The 20,678-nt window shown below is 48.0% G+C and overlaps 2 protein-coding genes across 2 annotated transcripts; both read right to left on the reverse strand.

Moving 5' to 3' along the window:
- Window positions 1–6,332: 6,332 nt before the first annotated feature.
- Window positions 6,333–6,830, reverse strand: LOC139832316 (FBD-associated F-box protein At5g56370-like). Its single transcript, XM_071822047.1, has one exon. The coding sequence runs from the start codon at window positions 6,828–6,830 to the stop codon at window positions 6,333–6,335; it is 498 nt and encodes a 165-aa protein (XP_071678148.1).
- Window positions 6,831–7,987: 1,157 nt separating this feature from the next.
- On the reverse strand, window positions 7,988–9,033 carry LOC127310700 (ethylene-responsive transcription factor 1B-like). The gene is made up of 3 exons (XM_051341349.1): window positions 8,791–9,033; window positions 8,130–8,275; window positions 7,988–8,024 (listed from the first exon to the last, which is right to left on the reverse strand). The coding sequence occupies exons 1-3, from the start codon at window positions 9,031–9,033 to the stop codon at window positions 7,988–7,990; spliced, it is 426 nt and encodes a 141-aa protein (XP_051197309.1).
- Between the last annotated feature and the right edge of the window lie 11,645 nt (window positions 9,034–20,678).

The following is a 20,678-nucleotide window of genomic DNA, read 5'->3' on the forward strand; positions in this document are numbered from 1 at the left end:
ATATGAATAATTTGCTACAATGAAGCAAAAAAAAAAAATTGCTACAATATCATATTTTTTTTGCTACGAGCTCTCCGGCGAGGTCTCCGGCGAGTCTCCGGCGAGCTCAGCCTTTTTATTTGATTTCGTGACTGAACCGTTTTTTGCTACAATGTAGCAAAAGCGGGTTATTTTGTTTGCTGCCGGGAGGTGTTTTTTTGCTACATTGAGTAAAAGCAGATCTGGCCGTCCAAGATAGCCGATCCGACGGCTGGCGACCCGGGGGCTGGGAAATCAGATCCCCCGGGGACGCCCAGCAGTTTCCTAGCTAGAATTGGGAATCACGTATGAATCTGAGAAGGATGTGAAGATAGTTAATAGTGATATACTGTAGGACTTACTGCAGTCCAGTTTAGCCCATCAGACTGACTTCCGCTAACCATGATAGCCGATCATCACATATGAATGAACAACACCAACTTAAGGTGTTGATTTGAAAAGTTGAGAGGGGTATCTGAAATCTACCGATGAATTGTCATATGATTCAGACTCCACACCACCAAGCTGAACTGAAGACGAGCATATATCGGTACAGTGCGGCCTTGGAGATGTGTTCAGGAATATCGAGCTGTAAAAACCGTGCAAAATTCATCTAATCCTGTATACATCGTATTCCTAGAGTGCTTTTTTTACAATGGGCGAGAAATTATCTGGAGCAAATAGATTCATCAATAGCATCTCACAGTAGAGAGGAAAGAAAATTGCCATCCGGACGGTCATTGTCTCTCCTCATTTAAACCAGAATACCATGTTGATGTTGAGAAGGCCGTCAAGGCCGCGGTGCTGCTGCTCGAAATCACCATGCCGACCTTCAGATGCGTTGCATGGTTTCTGATTCAGTTAATCGGTAGATGAAGAGGGCAGTGCGGGGGTGGCTTGCAGCTGAGGATGAGAAGATGAAGGCCCGCGTGCCGGCCGGTGAATGAAAAGGCGGGTGCGCGAGAAGTGGCCATTGGGAGGCGAGATGGGTTCATGGGGACTGGAATTAACTACAAGAAAAATAAGGAGGAGGAGGGGGCATTGGAAAGGATACACGTCAGTTTTATTTCCATGAGAATAAGAAGTGTCGAAAAACAGAAACAGAAACACTAATGGGCTGAACGTGAACTGAACTAATGGGCTACTCCCTCCGTCAGAATGAAGTGAACATGGCGAATGGCAACATAATGGTGGTGTTGACGTTACTACTAATTGCAAGTACAATAAATTCTAGTCAGCTGGCTATAAATATTAAAATAATATATTATCGCTTAGTTGGAGGAGAGAGAGGAGGAGAGAGAAGAAGAGTGGGCTCACTAGACACTTTGTGAGAGTGAAAGGTGGGTCATATATTGATAAAGTGCTACATTTTTATAGCTCACTATTGTATATGTTGACTCTAAGTTGGCTATAGATGACATGTCACTTGGCTTATAGCCAACAACTGGCTACACTACTGGAATTTCTCTAACAGGGGAGAATCATACAATAATTATTTTGATGTACTGTGGTGGATGACGTGGTGGAGATGATGTGGGAGGCTTAAATGATATGGCAAGTTATGATTGGTTAGAGATGCTTGATGAGGTGGATAGACTGCATGTGAAGAGAAATGGGATCACCTATTAAAAATAGAAATATTAGCTTTTCAGTTATATATACAAGTATTTGAAGTTCAGTTGCCGATTTGATTATTTGTATACACGTATCATTTGTTTGATGCTCGTGGAAGGACAACCTCTAGACTAGTCAACACTATGCTTTTCTAGCTAGGAAAGAGAGGTTTCTGTAAATTTCAAGGTATCCTATCAGGTTGAAGTTTTGCTAATAATTTTATAAGAGCATCTCCAATAGGCGCGTTAAAACGGCCGCGCGGTAAAAAAAAACTGACGGTTTAGTGCGCGCGGGCGTCCGCGCGAAGCTCCAGCGGACGCGGAAAAAAAGCGCGCACGCTAAAAACTTTTGGCGCGCCTGACATAGGCATCCCCAATGAGCCTGCCAAAGATGGTACCCGGGGTTTACCGAAGGCCCACGAGTCGAAGAATATGAATTTTGGAAGCCCAAGTTATATTAAGGAAAGTTAGAGTTGTATTAGAAAATATAGACTTGTAATTTTACGGGACGGGTTAGAAACTCTCCCGGACTTTGTAACTTGTGTATTACGAATCCCTCGGCTCCGCCTCCTATATAAGGGGGAGTCAAGGGACAAAGAAAGGATGGACTCATTGTTTCACGCAACCCTAGTTTGCATATCGTCGAGTACTTTTCAGCTGAAACCTTCGAGATCTACTTGCCGTCTATTTCCGACTAAAACCCTAGTCTACAATCTGTAGGCATTGATAAGTTAATCCCTTGTCAGCGCCCGCGCATTTGTGCTATTCTGCGCGTTAGGCTGCCGCGCGCGCTATAAACGCGACATGCGCGAACGCGCCAACCGTCTGAAGATTCCACGCGCCGTTCCGCCTCTCTCTCTCTCCCCACTGCTCTCCCTCCCGCCGACGCTCCGCCTCCGCGCCTCCGTCTGAAGATGCCTCCGCGCCGCCGCTCCGCCTCTGGCTACCACGGCGTTCGGGCGCGGCCGAGCCGCCGCTTCGACGCGGAGATCCGCTCCGGCGACGAGCGGATCCGCCTCGGAACATTCGACACGGCGCGGGAGTACGACGCCGTCGCCTGGCGCCTCGGACGCTCCCACCGGACGATGAATTTTCACGACGTCTGGACGCGGGAGCAGGCGGAGCAGCTCGCGCCGTCAGCACCGGTCATCACATGCGAGCAGCAGCGTCGTCAACGGGAGCTCGAGCAGCGCCTCCTCATCGCCGAGCGCGACGAGGCCCTCCGCCTCGAGTAGGCGCGCCAATTCCCCGAAGATGTCGCCGCCACGGAAGCCTTCCACGCGCAGAAGGAGGATGAGAAGGCGGCGGCGAAGGCGAAGAAAAAGGCGATTCGCGAGAAGCGTCGGGCGGAGTCTGGGACGAGGAAGGCGGCGAGGGCCAAGAAGGCAGCGAGGAAGGAGGAGGAGAAGAAAAATGGCGCAGGGCCATCCACCATCATCCTCTCCTCCTCCTCCTCCTCCTCCTCCTCCTTCGAGTGGACTTCGACGCGGAGACTACTCCGAGCAGCCACTTATCGGACTACGACTGAGAATCAGAGTAGGATTAGACTAGTTTAAAATAAAATGTCGCGATGTATCGTTGAACTTCTAATATATTTCGTATTTTCGATTAAATTTTCATATTTTGTTTGATTTATTTTGAAACGAAACGGTCGAACTAGCCGTTCGCGACGCGCATCGCGCTGCATAATGGCGCGCCCGGTGAGGAGCACTTTTTACGCCCGAGCACGCGCCGCAAAATGGCCCTTCCGGCGGGGGAACTTTTACCGCCGCGCGCGGTATCTGTTTAATGCGCGCTGCAACGTAGGTATAGCGCGCGGATATATGCCGCGCCTGTTGGAGATGCTCTAAACCCAGGGTATTGAATGCTGCAGTACTCATCATGTCTCCATCTACTGTTGGGAAATGCTTTCGTTGCAGATCTGTTATTTAAGTTTAACAAAGGGACATGATCATTTTTTCCATGCCATTTTAACAAAGAGATACATTTTCCTTTCTCCACCAGTGTTGTTGTGTCACCCCTAGTCCTCTTCTGTTTCTCCTCTGACGAAACACCACTATATAAGAAACGCTAAATTAATCTACACAAATATTTTCCTGAAAGAAAATCAAATAATTCAGTGCATGCCATTGCCAAGTCCCTTAATAATAATAAAAATAGCACCTCGAATAATGACTTATAAGAGATGTCACTTGTCAATAAGTTCCCATTTATAAAAATGCTACTTCCACAAAGACGTTTATTGGAGTACCAATTTTGCAGTGGCATTTATCGTATTCCCACCGTCCCATAAAACATATTTAACTTTGTATAAGCTTAATGTATATATCGATACATCCAAATTTAGACAAAATTAATACATGTTTCATTGTTGGAGGGGGTATGTCTTTTTCATCGTGCTTTAGCAAAGTTCTAAATAATGTGACTGTGAAGGCATTTCATTCATAAATTTTGAAAACTTCAAGGCAAAGACAACAATCACCAACATTCTGCCGAGACGCCCAAAAACAAGAAGGCATCAACGGAACCGTGGTACATATGCGCTATATTTTTACAAACTATGTGAAAATCTTATTTTTAAGTGTGTAATAATAGTTAAAAAAAGACCGTGGCATAGGTATGAGGTAGTATGTTACTCTTGTAAATTTTAACAAGTTATGAGCATTTGTGAAGAGTGCCGAAAAATAAAAATATCATAAATCTTTGTATCTACAATTCAATTTGCAAACGTGTTGTGGTCATATTTGAGTCTTAAAGTTACATGCACATACTCATATTCATTCTCTGTCCGTAATTTTTTTTATAACATACAAATACGAATTCTTTTTTTTCAAGAGCTACAAATAAGATAAGATTTTCACTAAGCGTTTAAGCCTGACCCAAACGAATACGAATTCTGACGAACCCAAACGCCCAAATCCAGTGAGCGTTTGAGCCTGACCAACTATCCCCAAACCTTGTGAACCTCTCCGTCGCGGCGGGCGGCGGCCAACCCTAGCCTCGTCGAGCGCACCGGTGCCGGAGCGAGGCATATAGTGCTACTGATTGCCACGAGCGGCGGGTGAAGGCCACGGACACATCTCCCTTCTAGCCACCCACCGTCCATGAAGAAGACGAAGGGCAAGGCCCCGGCGTCGGCGGCCGCAGCCGGACCTGCTCCGAAGAAGAGAGAACCCCATGGAACCGCTCGGAAACGGGGACGACGAAGTGACGCCGGTGACCTGATCAGCCGCCTTCCCGATGCCATCCTCGGCACCATCATCTCCCTCCTCCCCACCAAGGACGGCGGCCGCACGCAGGCGCTCTCTCGACGATGGCGCCACCTGTGGCGCTCCGCACCTCTCAACCTCGAGGTCTGCCTCTGGCAGACCACCGCCGCCCACGTCCTAGCCGCCCGCACCATAATCTCCCGGCACGCTGGCCCCGGCCGCCGATTCTGCTTCCCATGCCTCCGCGGCCGCGTCACCTGTGCCGAGTTGGAGACTTGGTTGCGCTCCCCAGCCCTCGCCGGCCTCCAGGAGCTTCATATCAGCTACGGGCACTACTCTGCACCAGCGGGGACGAGCTACCCGCTGCCGCCGTCTGTGCTCCTCAAAGTTTAAAATAGCCGGCTATAGCGCGGCTATAGCCGGCTATAGCCGGCCGGAGGGACTCGACGCTACAGCTACGGCCTTTAAACGCTAAGATGAAAAAATCCGCTATTAGCCCCAAAAATCGGCTATTAACGCTAAAAACGGGGAAAAAAATAGCGGCTAAGGCTGCCGCGCAGGGCCCAAAATAATTGGCCCAAAATTTCGTTTCACGGCGTTTGGCGTTGTTTTGCGCGGCCCAAACCCAGCATAGAAGTGCCCGAAGCCGAACCCTAGCGAAATATCCTCATTCTCTTCTCTCCTCGTCGTTCTTGAACAGCAGCGCGACCATGGCGGCGCGTGCGACCATGGCGGCGCGTACGGCCCGTCGTCGGTAGCTCCTGTGGCCAGCCGTGCTTGCTCCCTCCCCCTGGCATCCCTAGCTCCCCTGATTGGATCAAGCCGTTCCTTCCCTGAGCCCTGACTGCTGCTGCTACCCCCGGCCGCGCATCCAGTACTCTTCGATCTGCTGCTAGCCTGCTACCACGGACGCTTCACCAGCCTCCACCCTTCCGTTTACTGCTGCTCCCTACTGGATGCGCGGTAAACGGAAGGGTGGAGGCTGGTGAAGCGTCCGTGGTAGCAGGCTAGCAGCAGATCGAAGAGTACTGGATGCGCGGCCGGGGGTAGCAGCAGTAGTCAGGGCTCAGGGAAGGAACGGCTTAATCCAATCAGGGGAGCTAGGGATGCCAGGGGGAGGGAGCAAGCACGGCTGGCCGCAGGAGCTACCGACGACGGGCCGTACGCGCCGCCATGGTCGCGCTGCTGTTCAAGAACGACGAGGAGAGAAGAGAATGAGGATATTTCGCTAGGGTTCGGCTTCGGGCACTTCTATGCTGGGTTTGGGCCGCGCAAAACAACGCCAAACGCCGCGAAACGAAATTTTGGGCCAATTATTTTGGGCCCTGCGCGGCAGCCTTAGCCGCTATTTTTTTCCCCGTTTTTAGCGTTAATAGCCGATTTTTGGGGCTAATAGCGGATTTTTTCATCTTAGCGTTTAAAGGCCGTAGCTGTAGCATCGAGTCCCTCCGGCCGGCTATAGCCGGCTATAGCCGCGCTATAGCCGGCTATTTTAAACTTTGAGGAGCACAGACGGCGGCAGCGGGTAGCTCGTCCCCGCTGGTGCAGAGTAGTGCCCGTAGCTGATATGAAGCTCCTGGAGGCCGGCGAGGGCTGGGGAGCGCAACCAAGTCTCCAACTCGGCACAGGTGACGTGGCCGCGGAGGCATGGGAAGCAGAATCGGCGGGCGGGGCCAGCGTGCCGGGAGATTATGGTGCGGGCGGCTAGGACGTGGGCGGCGGTGGTCTGCCAGAGGCAGACCTCGAGGTTGAGAGGTGCGGAGCGCCACAGGTGGCGCCATCGTCGAGAGAGCGCCTGCGTGCGGCCGCCGTCCTTGGTGGGGAGGAGGGAGATGATGGTGCCGAGGATGGCGTCGGGAAGGCGGCTGATCAGGTCACCGGCGTCACTTCGTCGTCCCCGTTTCCGAGCGGTTCCATGGGGTTCTCTCTTCTTCGGAGCAGGTCCGGCTGCGGCCGCCGACGCCGGGGCCTTGCCCTCCGTCTTCTTCATGGACGGTGGGTGGCTAGAAGGGAGATGTGTCCGTGGCCTTCACCCGCCGCTCGTGGCAATCAGTAGCACTATATGCCTCGCTCCGGCACCGGTGCGCTCGACGAGGCTAGGGTTGGCCGCCGCCCGCCGCGACGGAGAGGTTCACAGGGTTTGGGGATAGTTGGTCAGGCTCAAACGCTCACTGGATTTGGGCGTTTGGGTTCGTCAGAATTCGTATTCGTTTGGGTCAGGCGTAAATGCTTAGTGAAAATCTTATCTTATTTGTAGCTCTCAAAAAAAAAAGAATTCGTATTTGTATGTTATAAAAAAAATTACGGACAGAGAATGAATATGAGTATGTGCATGTAACTTTAAGACTCAAATATGACCACAACACGTTTGCAAATTGAATTGTAGATACAAAGATTTATGATATTTTTATTTTTTTGGCACTCTTCACAAATGCTCATAACTTGTTAAAATTTACAAGAGTAACATACTACCTCATACCTATGCCACGGTCTTTTTTTAACTATTATTACACACTTAAAAATAAGATTTTCACATAGTTTGTAAAAATATAGCGCATATGTACCACGGTTCCGTTGATGCCTTCTTGTTTTTGGGCGTCTCGGCAGAATGTTGGTGATTGTTGTCTTTGCCTTGAAGTTTTCAAAATTTATGAATGAAATGCCTTCACAATCACATTATTTAGAACTTTGCTAAAGCACGATGAAAAAGACATACCCCCTCCAACAATGAAACATGTATTAATTTTGTCTAAATTTGGATGTATCGATATATACATTAAACTTATACAAAGTTAAATATGTTTTATGGGATGGTGGGAATACGATAAATGCCACTGCAAAATTGGTACTCCAATAAACGTCTTTGTGGAAGTAGCATTTTTATAAATGGTAACTTATTGACAAGTGACATCTCTTATAAGTCATTATTCGAGGTGCTATTTTTATTATTATTAAGGGACTTGGCAATGGCATGCACTGAATTATTTGATTTTCTTTCAGGAAAATATTTGTGTAGATTAATTTAGCGTTTCTTATATAGTGGTGTTTCGTCAGAGGAGAAACAGAAGAGGACTAGGGGTGACACAACAACACTGGTGGAGAAAGGAAAATGTATCTCTTTGTTAAAATGGCATATGGAAAAAATGATCATGTCCCTTTGTTAAACTTAAATACAGCAACAGATCTGCAACGAAAGCATTTCCCAACAGTAGATGGAGACATGATGAGTACTGCAGCATTCAATACCCGAGCATCTCCAACAGGCGCGGTATATATCCGCGCGCTATACCTACGTTGCAGCGCGCAGTAAACAGATACCGCGCGCGGTGGTAAAAGTTTCCCCGCCAGAAGCGCCATTTTGTGGCGCGTGCTCGGGCGTAAAAAGTGCTCCTCACCGGGCGCGCCATTATGCAGCGCGATGCGCGCCGCGAACGGCTAGTTCGACCGTTTCGTTTCAAAATAAATCAAACAAAATATAAAAATTTAATCGAAAATACGAAATATATTAAAAGTTCAACGATACATCGCGACATTTTATTTTAAACTAGTCTAATCCTACTCCGATTCTCAGTCGTAGTCCGATAAGTGGTTGCTCGGAGTAGTCTCCGCGTCGAAGTCCACTCGAAGGAGGAGGAGGAGGAGGAGGAGGAGGAGAGGATGGTGGTGGACGGCCCTGCGCCATTTTTCTTCTCCTCCTCCTTCCTCGCTGCCTTCTTGGCCCTCGCCGCCTTCCTCGTCCCGGACTCCGCCCGACGCTTCTCGCGAATCGCCTTTTTCTTTGCCTTCGCCGCCGCCTTCTCATCCTCCTTCTGCGCGTGGAAGGCTTCCGTGGCGGCGACGTCTTCGGGGAATTGGCGCGCCCACTCGAGGCGGAGGGCCTCGTCGCGCTCGGCGATGAGGAGGCGCTGCTCGAGCTCCCGTTGACGACGCTGTTGCTCGCGTGTGATGACCGGTGACGACGGCTCGAGCTGCTCCGCCTGCTCCTGCGTCCAGACGTCGTGAAAATTCATCGTCCGGTGGAAGCGTCTGAGGTGCCAGGCGACGGCGTCGTACGCCCGCGCCGCCTCGTGCGCCGTGTCGAATGTTCCGAGGTGGATCCGCTCGTCGCCGGAGCGGATCTCCGCGTCGAAGCGGCGGCTCGGCCGCGCCCGAACGCCGTGGTAACCAGAGGCGGAGCGGCGGCGCGGAGGCATTGATACGGCTCAAACGTATCTATAATTTCTTATGTTCCATGCTAGTTTTATGACAATACTCACATGTTTTATACACACATTACATCATTATTATGCATTTTCCGGCACTAACCTATTGACAAGATGGCGAAGCGCCAGTTCATGTTTTGTGTTGTTTTTTGGTTTCAGAAATCTTACAAAGGAAATATTCTCGGAATTGGACGAAACGAATGCCCAGGGTCTTATTTTTCCACGGAGCTTCCAGAAGACCGAAGAGGATACGAAGTGGGGCCACGAGGCGGCCAAACCATAGGGCGGCGTGGCCAAGGAGGGGCCCGCGCTGGCCTATGGTGTGGGCCCCCCGTCAGCCCTCCGACTCTGCCCTTCCGCCTACTTAAACTCTCCGTCGCGAAAACCCTATTACCGAGAGCCACGATACGGAAAAAGTTCCAGAGACGTCGCCGCCGCCAATCCCATCTCGAGGGATTCAGCAGATCGCCTCCGGCACCCTGCCGGAGAGGGGAATCATCTCCCGGAGGACTCTACATCACCATGATTGCCTCCGGACTGATGTGTGAGTAGTTCATCCTTGGACTATGGGTCCATAGCAGTAGCTAGATGGTTGTCTTCTCCTCATTGTGCTATCATGTTAGATCTTGTGAGCTGCCTATCATGATCAAGATCATCTATTTGTAATGCTACATGTTGTGTTTGTTAGGATCTGATGAATATGGAATACTATGTCAAGTTGATTATTGATCTATCATATATGTGTTGTTTATGATCTTGCATGCTCTCCGTTGCTAGTAGAGGCTCTGGCCAAGTTGATACTTGTGAGTTCAAGAGGGAGTATTTATGCTCGATAGTGGGTTCATGCCTCCATTGAATCTGGGACAGTGACAGAAAGTTCTAAGGTTGTGGATGTGCTGTTGCCACTAGGGATAAAACATCAATGCTTTGTCTAAGGATATTTGTGCTGATTACATTACGCACCATACTTAATGCAATTTTCTGTTGTTTGCAACTTAATACTGGAAGGGGTGCGGATGCTAACCCGAAGGTGGACTTTTTAGGCATAGATGCATGCTGGATAGAGGTCTATGTACTTTGTCGTAATGCCCTAAGTAAATCTCATATTAGTCATCATGATATGTATGTGCATTGTTATGCCCTCTCTATTTGTCAATTGCCCAACTGTAATTTGTTCACCCAACATGCTATTTCTTATTGGAGAGACACCATTAGTGAACTGTGGACCCCGGTCTATGTTTTTACATCTGAATACAATCTACTGCAATCATTGTTCTCTGCTGCTCTTTGCAAACAAACATCATTCTCTACACCATACATTTAATCCTTTGTTTACAGCAAGCCGGTGAGATTGACAACCTCACTGTTAAGTTGGGGCTAAGTATTTTGATTCTGTTGTGCAGGTTCCACTTTGGCGCCGGAATCCCTGGTGTTGCGCCGCACTACACTCTGTCACCAACGACCTTCACGTGGCCTTTGACTCCTACTGGTTTGATAACCTTGGTTTCTTACTGAGGGAAAACTTGCTTCTGTACGCATCACACCTTCCTCTTGGGGTTCCCAATGGACGTGTGCTTCACACGTTATCAAGCTCTTTTTCTGGCGCCGTTGCCGGGGAGATCAAGACACGCTGCAAGGGGAGTCCTCCCACATCCAATCTCTTTACTTTATTATTGTCTTGCTTTACTTTACTTTATTTTCTACTTTGTTTGCTTTCTATATAAAAAACACAAAAAAATTAGTTACTTGCATTTACTTTATTTACTGTTTTGTTTGCATTCTCTATATTAAAAACACAAAAAAAATAGTTACTTGCATTTACTTTATTTATCTTTTGTTTATTTCATCATGTTTCCTCCTAAGTTCACTCTAAAAGATATACCGGTAGGACAAGGGTCTATCATTGGAAGAGATAATATAGAAGCATTTTTCACTCATGTTAGTATGGTTGAAGATTTTGAAGATAGACACTTGGTAAAAGTTGTTCCTACTTATGAAAGTGCTACTGCCTCTTTAGTACACATGTTGGAAACTAGATTTGTTAATCTCAATCCTATAATGCAAAATATGTTTCTTACACTCTCTGATATGGAAATGGGAGAAAAGAGAAATTTTGTTTTAGAGGTCCTTCTTAGAGAATTTGGTGATATAGCTAAAGAAGCTAGAAAAGTTTTTATTAAGCATAAGAGGCTTGGCTTTTGTACCGATTTTGCAAAAACACTTGAAAAGATGGACATGGATAGATTAAAGTACACTAATAACATCAATGGTGAGGGGGAGATTAAAGTACCGATACCTTGTAAACTCCTAGGAATGCATGAAGCTCTAGAAAATAACTATGCTTGGCTTGTTCCTGAAAATTTCTTTGATGAGGATAGTAAGCCTAAGAGCAATGAAAGAGGAGTTACTTACATAGACGAGATACAATGCATTGTTGAGAAAACTCCCAACTCCCCTGGTAATAATGCTTCATCTCTTGATAATACCCGATTCACACTTTCTGCGCCTAGCTGAAAGGCGTTAAAGAAAAGCGCTTATGGGAGACAACCCATTATTTTACTTCTGCACTTTTGTTTTATATTTGAGTCTTGGAAGTTGTTACTACGGTAGCAACCTCTCTATCTTTATTTTATTGCATTGTTGTGCCAAGTAAAGACTTTGATAGTAAGGTTGATATTAGATTTGGATTACTGCGCAGAAACAGATTTCTTGCTGTCACGAAATTGAGTAGCCCCCTCTTTAGGTAACTCAGAAAAATCTGCCAATTTACGTGAGTGATCCTCAGATATGTACGCAACTTTCATTCAATTTGAGCTTTTTCATCTGAGCAAGTTAAGTGCCCCTAAAAAATTCGTATTTACGGACTGTTCTGTTTTGACAGATTCTGCATTTTATTTTGCATTGCCTCTTTTGCTATGTTGGATGGATTTCTTTGTTCCATTAACTTTCGGTAGCTTTGTGCAATGTCCAGAAGTGTTAAGAATGATTATGTCACCTCTGAATATGTGAATTTTTGATTACGCACTAACTCTCTAATGAGTTTGTTTTGAGTTTGGTGTGGAGGAAGTTTTGAAGGATCAAGAGAGGAGGATGATACAATATGATCAAGAAGAGTGAAAAGTCTAAGCTTGGGGATGCCCCCGTGGTTCATCCCTGCATATTTCAAGAAGACTCAAGCATCTAAGCTTGGGGATGCCTAAGGCATCCCCTTCTTCATCGACAACTTATCAGGTCACCTCTAGTGAAACTATATTTTTATTCCGTCACATCTTATGTGCTTTACTTGGAGCGTCTGTATGTTTTTATTTTTGTTTTTGTTTGAATAAAATCGGATCCTAGCATTCTTTGTTTGGGAGAGAGACACGCTCCGCTATTTCATATGAACACTGGTGTTCTTAGCTTTACTTTTAATGTTCATGGCGAAGGTTGAAACTGCTTCGTTCATTGTTATTTGGTTGGAAACAGAAAATGCTTCATGTGGTAATTGGTATATGGTCTTGAATAATTTGATACTTGGCAATTGTTTTGCTCAAATAGATCATGTTTAAGCTCTTGCATCATGTACTTTGCACCTATTAATGAAGAACTACTATAGAGCTTGTTGAAATTTGGTTTGCATGATTGGTCTCTCTAAAGTCTAGATATTTTCTGGTGAAGTGTTTGAACAACAAGGAAGACAGTGTAGAGTCTTATAATGCTTGCAATATGTTCTTATGTAAGTTTTGATGTACCAGTTCATACTTGTGTTTGCTTCAAACAACCTTGCTAGCCAAAGCCTTGTATTGAGAGGGAATTCTTCTCGTGCATCCAAATCCTTGAGCCAAAAACTATGCCATTTGTGTCCACCTGTTGACCACCAAAACCCACCGGCGAGCAGCGACGGTCAACACGTAGAGCCGGGAGGCTCCCAGGACTGCTGGTGGGCCCTGGTCCCTCGGGCGACGGCCCGCAATGCTCCAGCACACGTCCAAGCTGGTGCGAGGGCGTGCCACCTGACCTATACCTGGTCAGGATGGTGATGGAGTGCTTCGACTAGTTTCCTGCATGGCATACACGTAAACATTAAATACGAGCCTCGATCGGCTCTCAGGTTTTCCTGTGATTCGTCTCAAGGAGCCGATCCACCCATGATTCGTATTGGATCTACGATAACATGGTGGTCCTGCTTGATCAATACTAACTTAAAACGATCTACGACGATCTAGGGTTTTCACCACATAACCGGAACATCCTACACGTAGTTGAGCCTGGCAGATACGAAAGATAGTAGAAAACCAGCCCTAGATAAGGCCAAAAAACCAACATAGCGTTGATTCCCGGAGCATCCCATCTAGGACCAGCAAACTACACCTGACGCACTACTGGATCATTCAACCCGTTTGCAAGGCCTAACGATGCAGATATTAAACTAATCCTTGAAGATCAAGGAGCGATCATAACGGATCGAATCTACTAAATAAAGACTAAGCAGGGTGCTGCCCTTACACCTAGAATAAGTGTAAAGGCAGCTAGATATCTAGGGATAGCATAACTAAGCGAATACATCAAGATAATATCGATGCTAACCCTAACATATATATGATAACAACGTTGCTCGCCATCAACAAGGCTTCAGTACGAGCAACGCATGAACAACGAATAAACTTGATACTGCCTAGATCGCAAGATGCGATCTAGGCAGCATAGCGCTTACCCGGAAGAAACCCTCGAAACAAGGGGTGGCGATGCGCCTAGATTGGTTTGTTGTGAATGTGATCGTCCTCCCTTCTCAATAACCCTAGATACATATTTATAGTCCGTAGACTTTCTAACTTGGGAATAAACCCAACCGTGTACGAGCTAAACTCTATCTCTTAATTCTGACCGACACGTATCCTACTATAATTTACAGATACACGGGCAATTTAGCCCAAACTCTTGTACAAGGCCGATTCATGAATAATTTCCATGCATATTCTCCAAGCCCATCTCAATCACGGCCCATCTCCAATGCGGTCAAAATCTGGTGATAACACATGCCCCCCTGGTTTTGGCAATGATAATTCCAAAACCACTCTGTTTTTCTTCGTCGGGTCATGTCGTGGCAGAACAAAACCGTCGCAGTATCCTTCATCATGATGCCTTGCCTTCTCAACTTCTCTGCACGATTTGACAGTTTTTTGGCACCACTTCCTCGGAAACCGCTGTGGCATTAAATCTCCACTATATCCCCTTTATTTAACCGCGCCAAGCAGTTCGCCTCTTCATCCCCTTGCTCTGTACTAGCCATCGGCAAAAAAACCCCTTGCAGCCATGTCTTCCTCCTCCTCCTCCTCCTCCGCCTCGTCGGGTCTCTCTTTCCAGTCCTCCTCCTCCAGCGAGCCGATACCAGAGCACGACCTGATGGCGCAATACGAGAAGGAGGCTCCCGAGCATTGGGACGATGAAGAGTGGGACTTCACCGTCAGGGTGAACGACGACCTACCCCTGGCCGCCGTCGGGTCAGACGACGACCTATCCTTGACCGACGGGGAGGCGGACCTCCGGTTCCTCGCCGATGGGGAATTGGAGGCGGATAGCGAAGACGACCTCTACTCCTGGGCCAGCTTCACCTCCTACGACGAGGAGGAGGAAGAGGAAGATGACGACTCTTCCTCCGACGAGTACCCGCCGGTGAAGCGCTTCCGCGCTTGGTCGGAGGACGACGACGACGATGATGATGAAGAGGAAGAAGCCCCTGCCGAGGGATACGGCAGCAGCGATGAGGACCTCGCCGGCAGCAACGCCGACGGCAACTACGACGGCGACGACGAGGGCAGCGACGGCCCTTAAATTAGGATCTACTAGTATAGGACTAGTAGTAGTAGTAGTCGGCTCTTTTGTTCTTCCTCCCTTGAGCAATCGGCTCTTCTCTGTAAGAAATCCTTTTTATTAATGAAGAAATATTTTCAATTGATTTTGCCGATAGTCAAAGTAAGTCAACACTCCAAGAGCCGATGGCAGCGCATCGGCCTTCACCATAAAACGCTAGTAAGGCCAAACTTAGTTGCCTGTTCAAACGGTAACCTGCGACCCTCGTCTGAAGGAGCAAACTGAGATCCCCAAACCGCCCATCGAATAGATCCAAATCTCAGCCACGCGAATCCCAGATCCCAATCGCAGATCCAACTCCGCAGCGAGTCTGATGGCAGAATCATCCAGCGCCAACGCTACAGTCTCCGGCCTGAAGGTAATCCTCAACCGCTCCTCGCCATCCGAACATGATGTTAGAATTAACAGCAAAACACCTGAATTAATGTTTTATCCCATCATTAATTTTAGGTTTCAGACATCCTGCTGCCGCACCCTTCTCTTCCAAATTCCCTTTGTCTTGGTCCTCGTTCCACCGAGAGCCCTGCCCATTTGATTTCATGCGAGGCCAATAGAATTCCCTTCGTGAACCAGAACTTAGATCTGACCTCTTGGGCCGACTGCTTACGAGCCTGGCCTAATCCTCCTGAAGATTGGGTTTCATGGTACAACAGAGTATCCAAAACTCACCACGCCACATGGGAAACCATAGGAATAGCCGATGCTTTATCATTATCATTGTCTCACCTTGAGAAGCATGAGAACCTTCTGAAAACCATCGGCTACTTTTGGTCTGATGCTCTGAATTGCTTCATGTTTCGCCATGGCCCCATGACACCAACTCTGCTAGACGTAGCCATGATCACTGGCCTAGACATTGCATCCCCAAGCCCCTCTGCTTTTATGCTGCCAAAGGTTCCTTTCACACTCTCCTCCAAAACAGAGTGTACAAGCTGGGGTGCCTACCTTAGACGTTACATGAAAACCAAAGGCCCTGTAACAGAGAAAGAACACACGGCCTTCCTGAATTTCTGGTTGGAACACTTCATATTCTGTGGCCCTTCCCTTGCTCCAACCAAGAACTATCTTTCTTTGGCCTATGAACTTGCCAAAGGTACTCAACTTGGCCTCGGCAAACTATTCCTTTGGAGAGGTCTATCGATGTCTCCAACTGATGGCTGTCAAACTGTTTTCCCAAAAGACAGTCAAAATAGGAGGCCCCTGGTGGTTTATTCAGCTATGGGCTCAGCTGTATTTTCAGAACCAGATCCCAAATTTTCCACCTCTGGCCACTTGCACCTTCCCAGATGCTAATGGGAAGTAGATCCGATGTACCAGCTATGGCCAAGCTTTATATAGCCTTCCAGGTAGCAGGCTGATCCCTAAAGAAGCATCAGAGTGGTTCAGAATTTTCTTCCAAGGCCTGGACAATCCCCTGTTCTTCTGGCTGGACAGCTTTGCCGATGACCCTAGCACTCGGCACCTGTACTCCATCATGATCCGTCCTCGCTTCCTCCCAGTTGGCATGAGCACCTCAAACAGGATCATCAAACCTGGTTATGAGTCCTATCAGCCGGTGGTAGTGGGCCAGCAGTTTGGTCTTGGGCAAGTGTCTCCACACCTCTTCCTCCACCACTTGACAGAAAGCAGAGCCGAATTGCCTGATGTCCTCACTGGTCAGAGGTGTTACTCCTTCTTTGACGCCCTAGCCATTCCAATCCCTCACAACCTCTGTTTCACCTCAACAACTGATGGTTTTGAGACTTGGTGGTCAATGTAGAAGACTCATGTCTTCAGGAGAGCTCTGGGACCGTTGCTGGCACAACTTGATGCTGAATACGACATCCCTGCAGAACAGGTACCACTACTCACAAATTTCCTTGCAGTAACTTATAATGACTTTCATAACCTTGTTCCGTCTCCTTGCAGCAACAAGATGGTCCAGAACCTATACATGAGGATGGCTCTCCCTTCAAGTTCCTTCCACCAGCTCCGGTGGTCCTCTTCTGCAAGAGCTCACCACCCTTGAAGAAGGTTGTGATGCAGAGCCAGCCGATTTCACCAAAATCGGCTCCCAAAAGCAAAGTATCCTCTGGGCCAGCTGCCCCCCGAGCCTCAATCAAAGCGAGAAAAGCAGTGAGGAAAGTAGCTGCTAGGAAGACCTTGAAGCGCCAAACCCCTACACCCGCTCAAGAAAGCTTGCACGTAAGCTAATCCACGCCTTGGCTAATTTTCTCTATCCTTCTAGGCTTCTGCAACATGCTTGTATTTCTTTTACAGGCCTCTACTGAAGAAGACTCCAGCGAGGAGACTCAATCCAGTCGAAGGGATTCGAGCTCGGGCAACTCTGAGAAAACCACCACGCAGAGCCAGCCAGACTTGCCACCGTCGGCTTCCAAGAAAAGGTCAGCTCCTGAACCTGCTTCCTCCCAAGCTCCGATCAAAGGAGGGCTACGCACAAAGAGCCGATGCATCAAGAGAGCTCGCAAGGAACCGCAAGCTTCTTCACCAAGCCAGGAAGTTTCAAATGTAATTACTCCCCCTGGCTCATACTTCATACTAACCCATCGCTGCTCGCATCGGCTGACCACTTCTTTTGCAGACTGATGACACCTCTAGTGGGGAAGTCGAGGAGGTATTAATGCCATCCGCCGCCCTGGATCTAGCAACCTCAAAAAGTGCGGCTGACAAGGTTGCCAACTTGGCCAAGCCCACCGAAAAGCCGATCGCCTCAACATCGGCTGTCCCTCTGGTCTTAGGAGAGGTATACTCCCCTCCCTTGGTTCTACCCTTCTCTTTTCCTGTATACTGACGCTGTTTCTTGTTTGTCTGTCAGGGTTGTGACCTCTCAATCTTGCTAACGTTCGACCCTGAGTCAATCGAACCAGCTACCTCGAGGGTAGGTGAAGAGCCAAGACCTAGCACTACCCATGGTCAACTCCAGCGTCTCAAGGCTTTGCTCTCCTCCTCAATTGAGACATTGGTTGAAAACCCCGAAGAAGTGAAAGGCATTCTTGAAGACATTTAGCCCCATCTCCCGGTGACACTGCAGGTGAAACTCTGGCCAGTTGTGACTCTGTCAGCCTTCAGGTCAAGGGTAAAGTTGGCTCGTCAGAGAATCGACCTACGCCACGCCCAGCTCCCGTTGAAAACCGATATTGCAGACAAGTGTCAACGGCTTAATGAGAAAAAGGCTGCCTTGGACGCCAAAACTGACACCTCTGTCAGCGGCACTGAACTTGAGACCTTGCGCAAGGAACCGGAGGACCTTGAAGAGAGGGTTAGGGTAACCAAACAGCTTATCCAAGATAAGGAAGCTCTTATTGCCCGCTCTCAAGAGGAAGCAGAAGGCCTTAAAGCTGAACTGAAGACTGATCTGGCTGAAATACGTGCCCTGAACAGACAGCTGGTGACAGGCAAGGACGAGGATGACGAGGCCGAGATCGCTGAGGTGGATCGTGTCCGTGCTGACGCCCTCCATGCCCTTGAGGCATTCCTTCAGTAGAGCTTCTTTATGTAAACTGATAAATGCTTCATTGAATTTGTACCTCTAGAGTCGATGGTTGTGCATCGGCTTTTTAGCCTGAAGTCGATGTCTGTGCATCGGCTGTACTTGTATCCTGTTGTCTTGCATATTTTCTCGAGTCGATGCATGTGATTTTTTTACTGGCCGATTTTTATACATCGGCCCCCGTATTTCACTGTCCATCATCCCACATGCCTATCTTAGGTGCCCCCCGAGCCGAATCTTTCAAGTAATTGAAGATATCGGCTATCCAGTCATCCTGTTCGATGAACTATTCGTGAACATCGGTTCCATCAGGACCAATGTCAACCTCTTCTAGCTCATCAGCCGATGTAAACCCATACCCTAGCTTTCCGTCGTCTGCTAGATCAACACTCAACACAGGCAAAACGTATGGCGAGGATAATATGGGCCGATTGCTGGAATCGGCCACCACTTTGATTGCATTGCTCAATGAAGGTTTACATCTTGTTCGTGCTTTACTACGGGAAGAAGTCCCGTTACTATGACTATGTGACATGCTTGAGGTGAGATCATTACTTTGTATTTTTTGGGGCCGATCACAGGGATCGGCCTTGCCACGTACGTCCATAGACTTCGATCTTGCTATACTGTCAGGCCGGTGGATAAGACCAGCCTCACCCCGTTTTTTGTCACCTCGATGCGTTCACAGCCGTCCAAACTGACTCCAGAGAGTGGCTCTTGGTCTTCCGCCTCCCAAATGTTCATGCCGGCTGTTGAGATCTCAGCTGAGTCATCTGCATGGACGACCTTGACTTCATCTCCATCCCATTGTATCAAGCATTGGTGCATTGTGGATGGAATGCAACAGTTAGCGTGGATCCAATCCCTCCCTAGCAGGACAGCATAGGTGCTTTTGCTATCGATGATGAAGAATGACGTAGGGATGGTTTTTCGGCCTACGGTCAGATCCACGTTCAGAACACCTTGCGCTTCCGATGCTTGGCCGTTGAAGTCGCTCAATGTGACGTTGGTTTTGATCAGATCTGCGCTAGAGCGTCCCAGACGACGTAGCATGGAGTATGGCATTATGTTGACTGCCGCTCCCGTGTCAACCAGCATCTTGTTGACAGGCTGCCCGTTGATATAACCTCTCAAGTACAGGGCCTTCAGATGCCTGTAGCTTTTCTCTCTTGGCTTTTCAAAGATAACTGGTGATACGTCTCCGACGTATCGATAATTTCTTATGTTCCATGCCACATTATTGATGATATCTACATGTTTTATGCACACTTTATGTCATATTGATGCATTTTCTGGAACTAACCTATTAACAAGATGCCGAAGTGCCAGTTGCTGTTTTCTGCTGTTTTTGGTTTCAGAAATCCTAGTAAGGAAATATTCTCGGAATTGGACGAAATCAACGCCCAGGGTCCTATTTTGCCACGAAGCTTCCAGAAGACCGAAGAGTCAACGGAGTGGGGCCACGAGGTGGCCAGGAGGGCAGGCGGCGCGGCCCCACCCTTGGCCGCGCCGCCCTGTCTCCTGTGCCCCTCGCGTCGCCCCCTGACCTACCCTTCCGCCTACTTAAAGCCTTCGTTGCGAAACCCCCAGTACCGAGAGCCACGATACGGAAAACCTTCCAGAGACGCCGCCGCCGCCAATCCCATCTCGGGGGATTCAGGAGATCGCCTCCGGCACCCTGCCGGAGAGGGGAATCATCTCCCGGAGGACTCTACGCCGCCATGGTCGCCTCTGGAGTGATGTGTGAGTAGTCTACCCCTGGACTATGGGTCCATAGCAGTAGCTAGATGGTTGTCTTCTCCTCATTGTGCTTAATTGTCGGGTCTTGTGAGCTGCCGAACATGATCAAGATCATCTATCTGTAATTCTATATGTTGTGTTTGTTGGGATCCGATGAATAGAGAATACTATGTTATGTTGATTATCAATTTATATCTATGTGTTGTTTATGATCTTGCATGCTCTCCGTTGTTAGTAGAGGCTCTGGCCAAGTTTTTGCTATTAACTCCAAGAGGGAGTATTTATGCTCGATAGTGGGTTCATGTCTCCGTGAATCTGGGGAAGTGACAGAAATCTCTAAGATTATGGATGTGTTGTTGCCACTAGGGATAAAACATTTGTGCTATGTTCGAGGATGTAGTTACTGATTACATTACGTGCAATACTTAATGCAATTGTCTGTTGGTAGCAACTTAATACTGGAAGGGGTTCGGATGATAACCTGAAGGTGGACTTTTTAGGCATAGATGCATGCTGGATAGCGGTCTATGTACTTTGTCGTAATGCCCAATTAAAT

Source organism: Lolium perenne, chromosome 6, assembly GCF_019359855.2.
Source record: "Lolium perenne isolate Kyuss_39 chromosome 6, Kyuss_2.0, whole genome shotgun sequence".
NCBI lineage: Eukaryota > Viridiplantae > Streptophyta > Magnoliopsida > Poales > Poaceae > Lolium > Lolium perenne.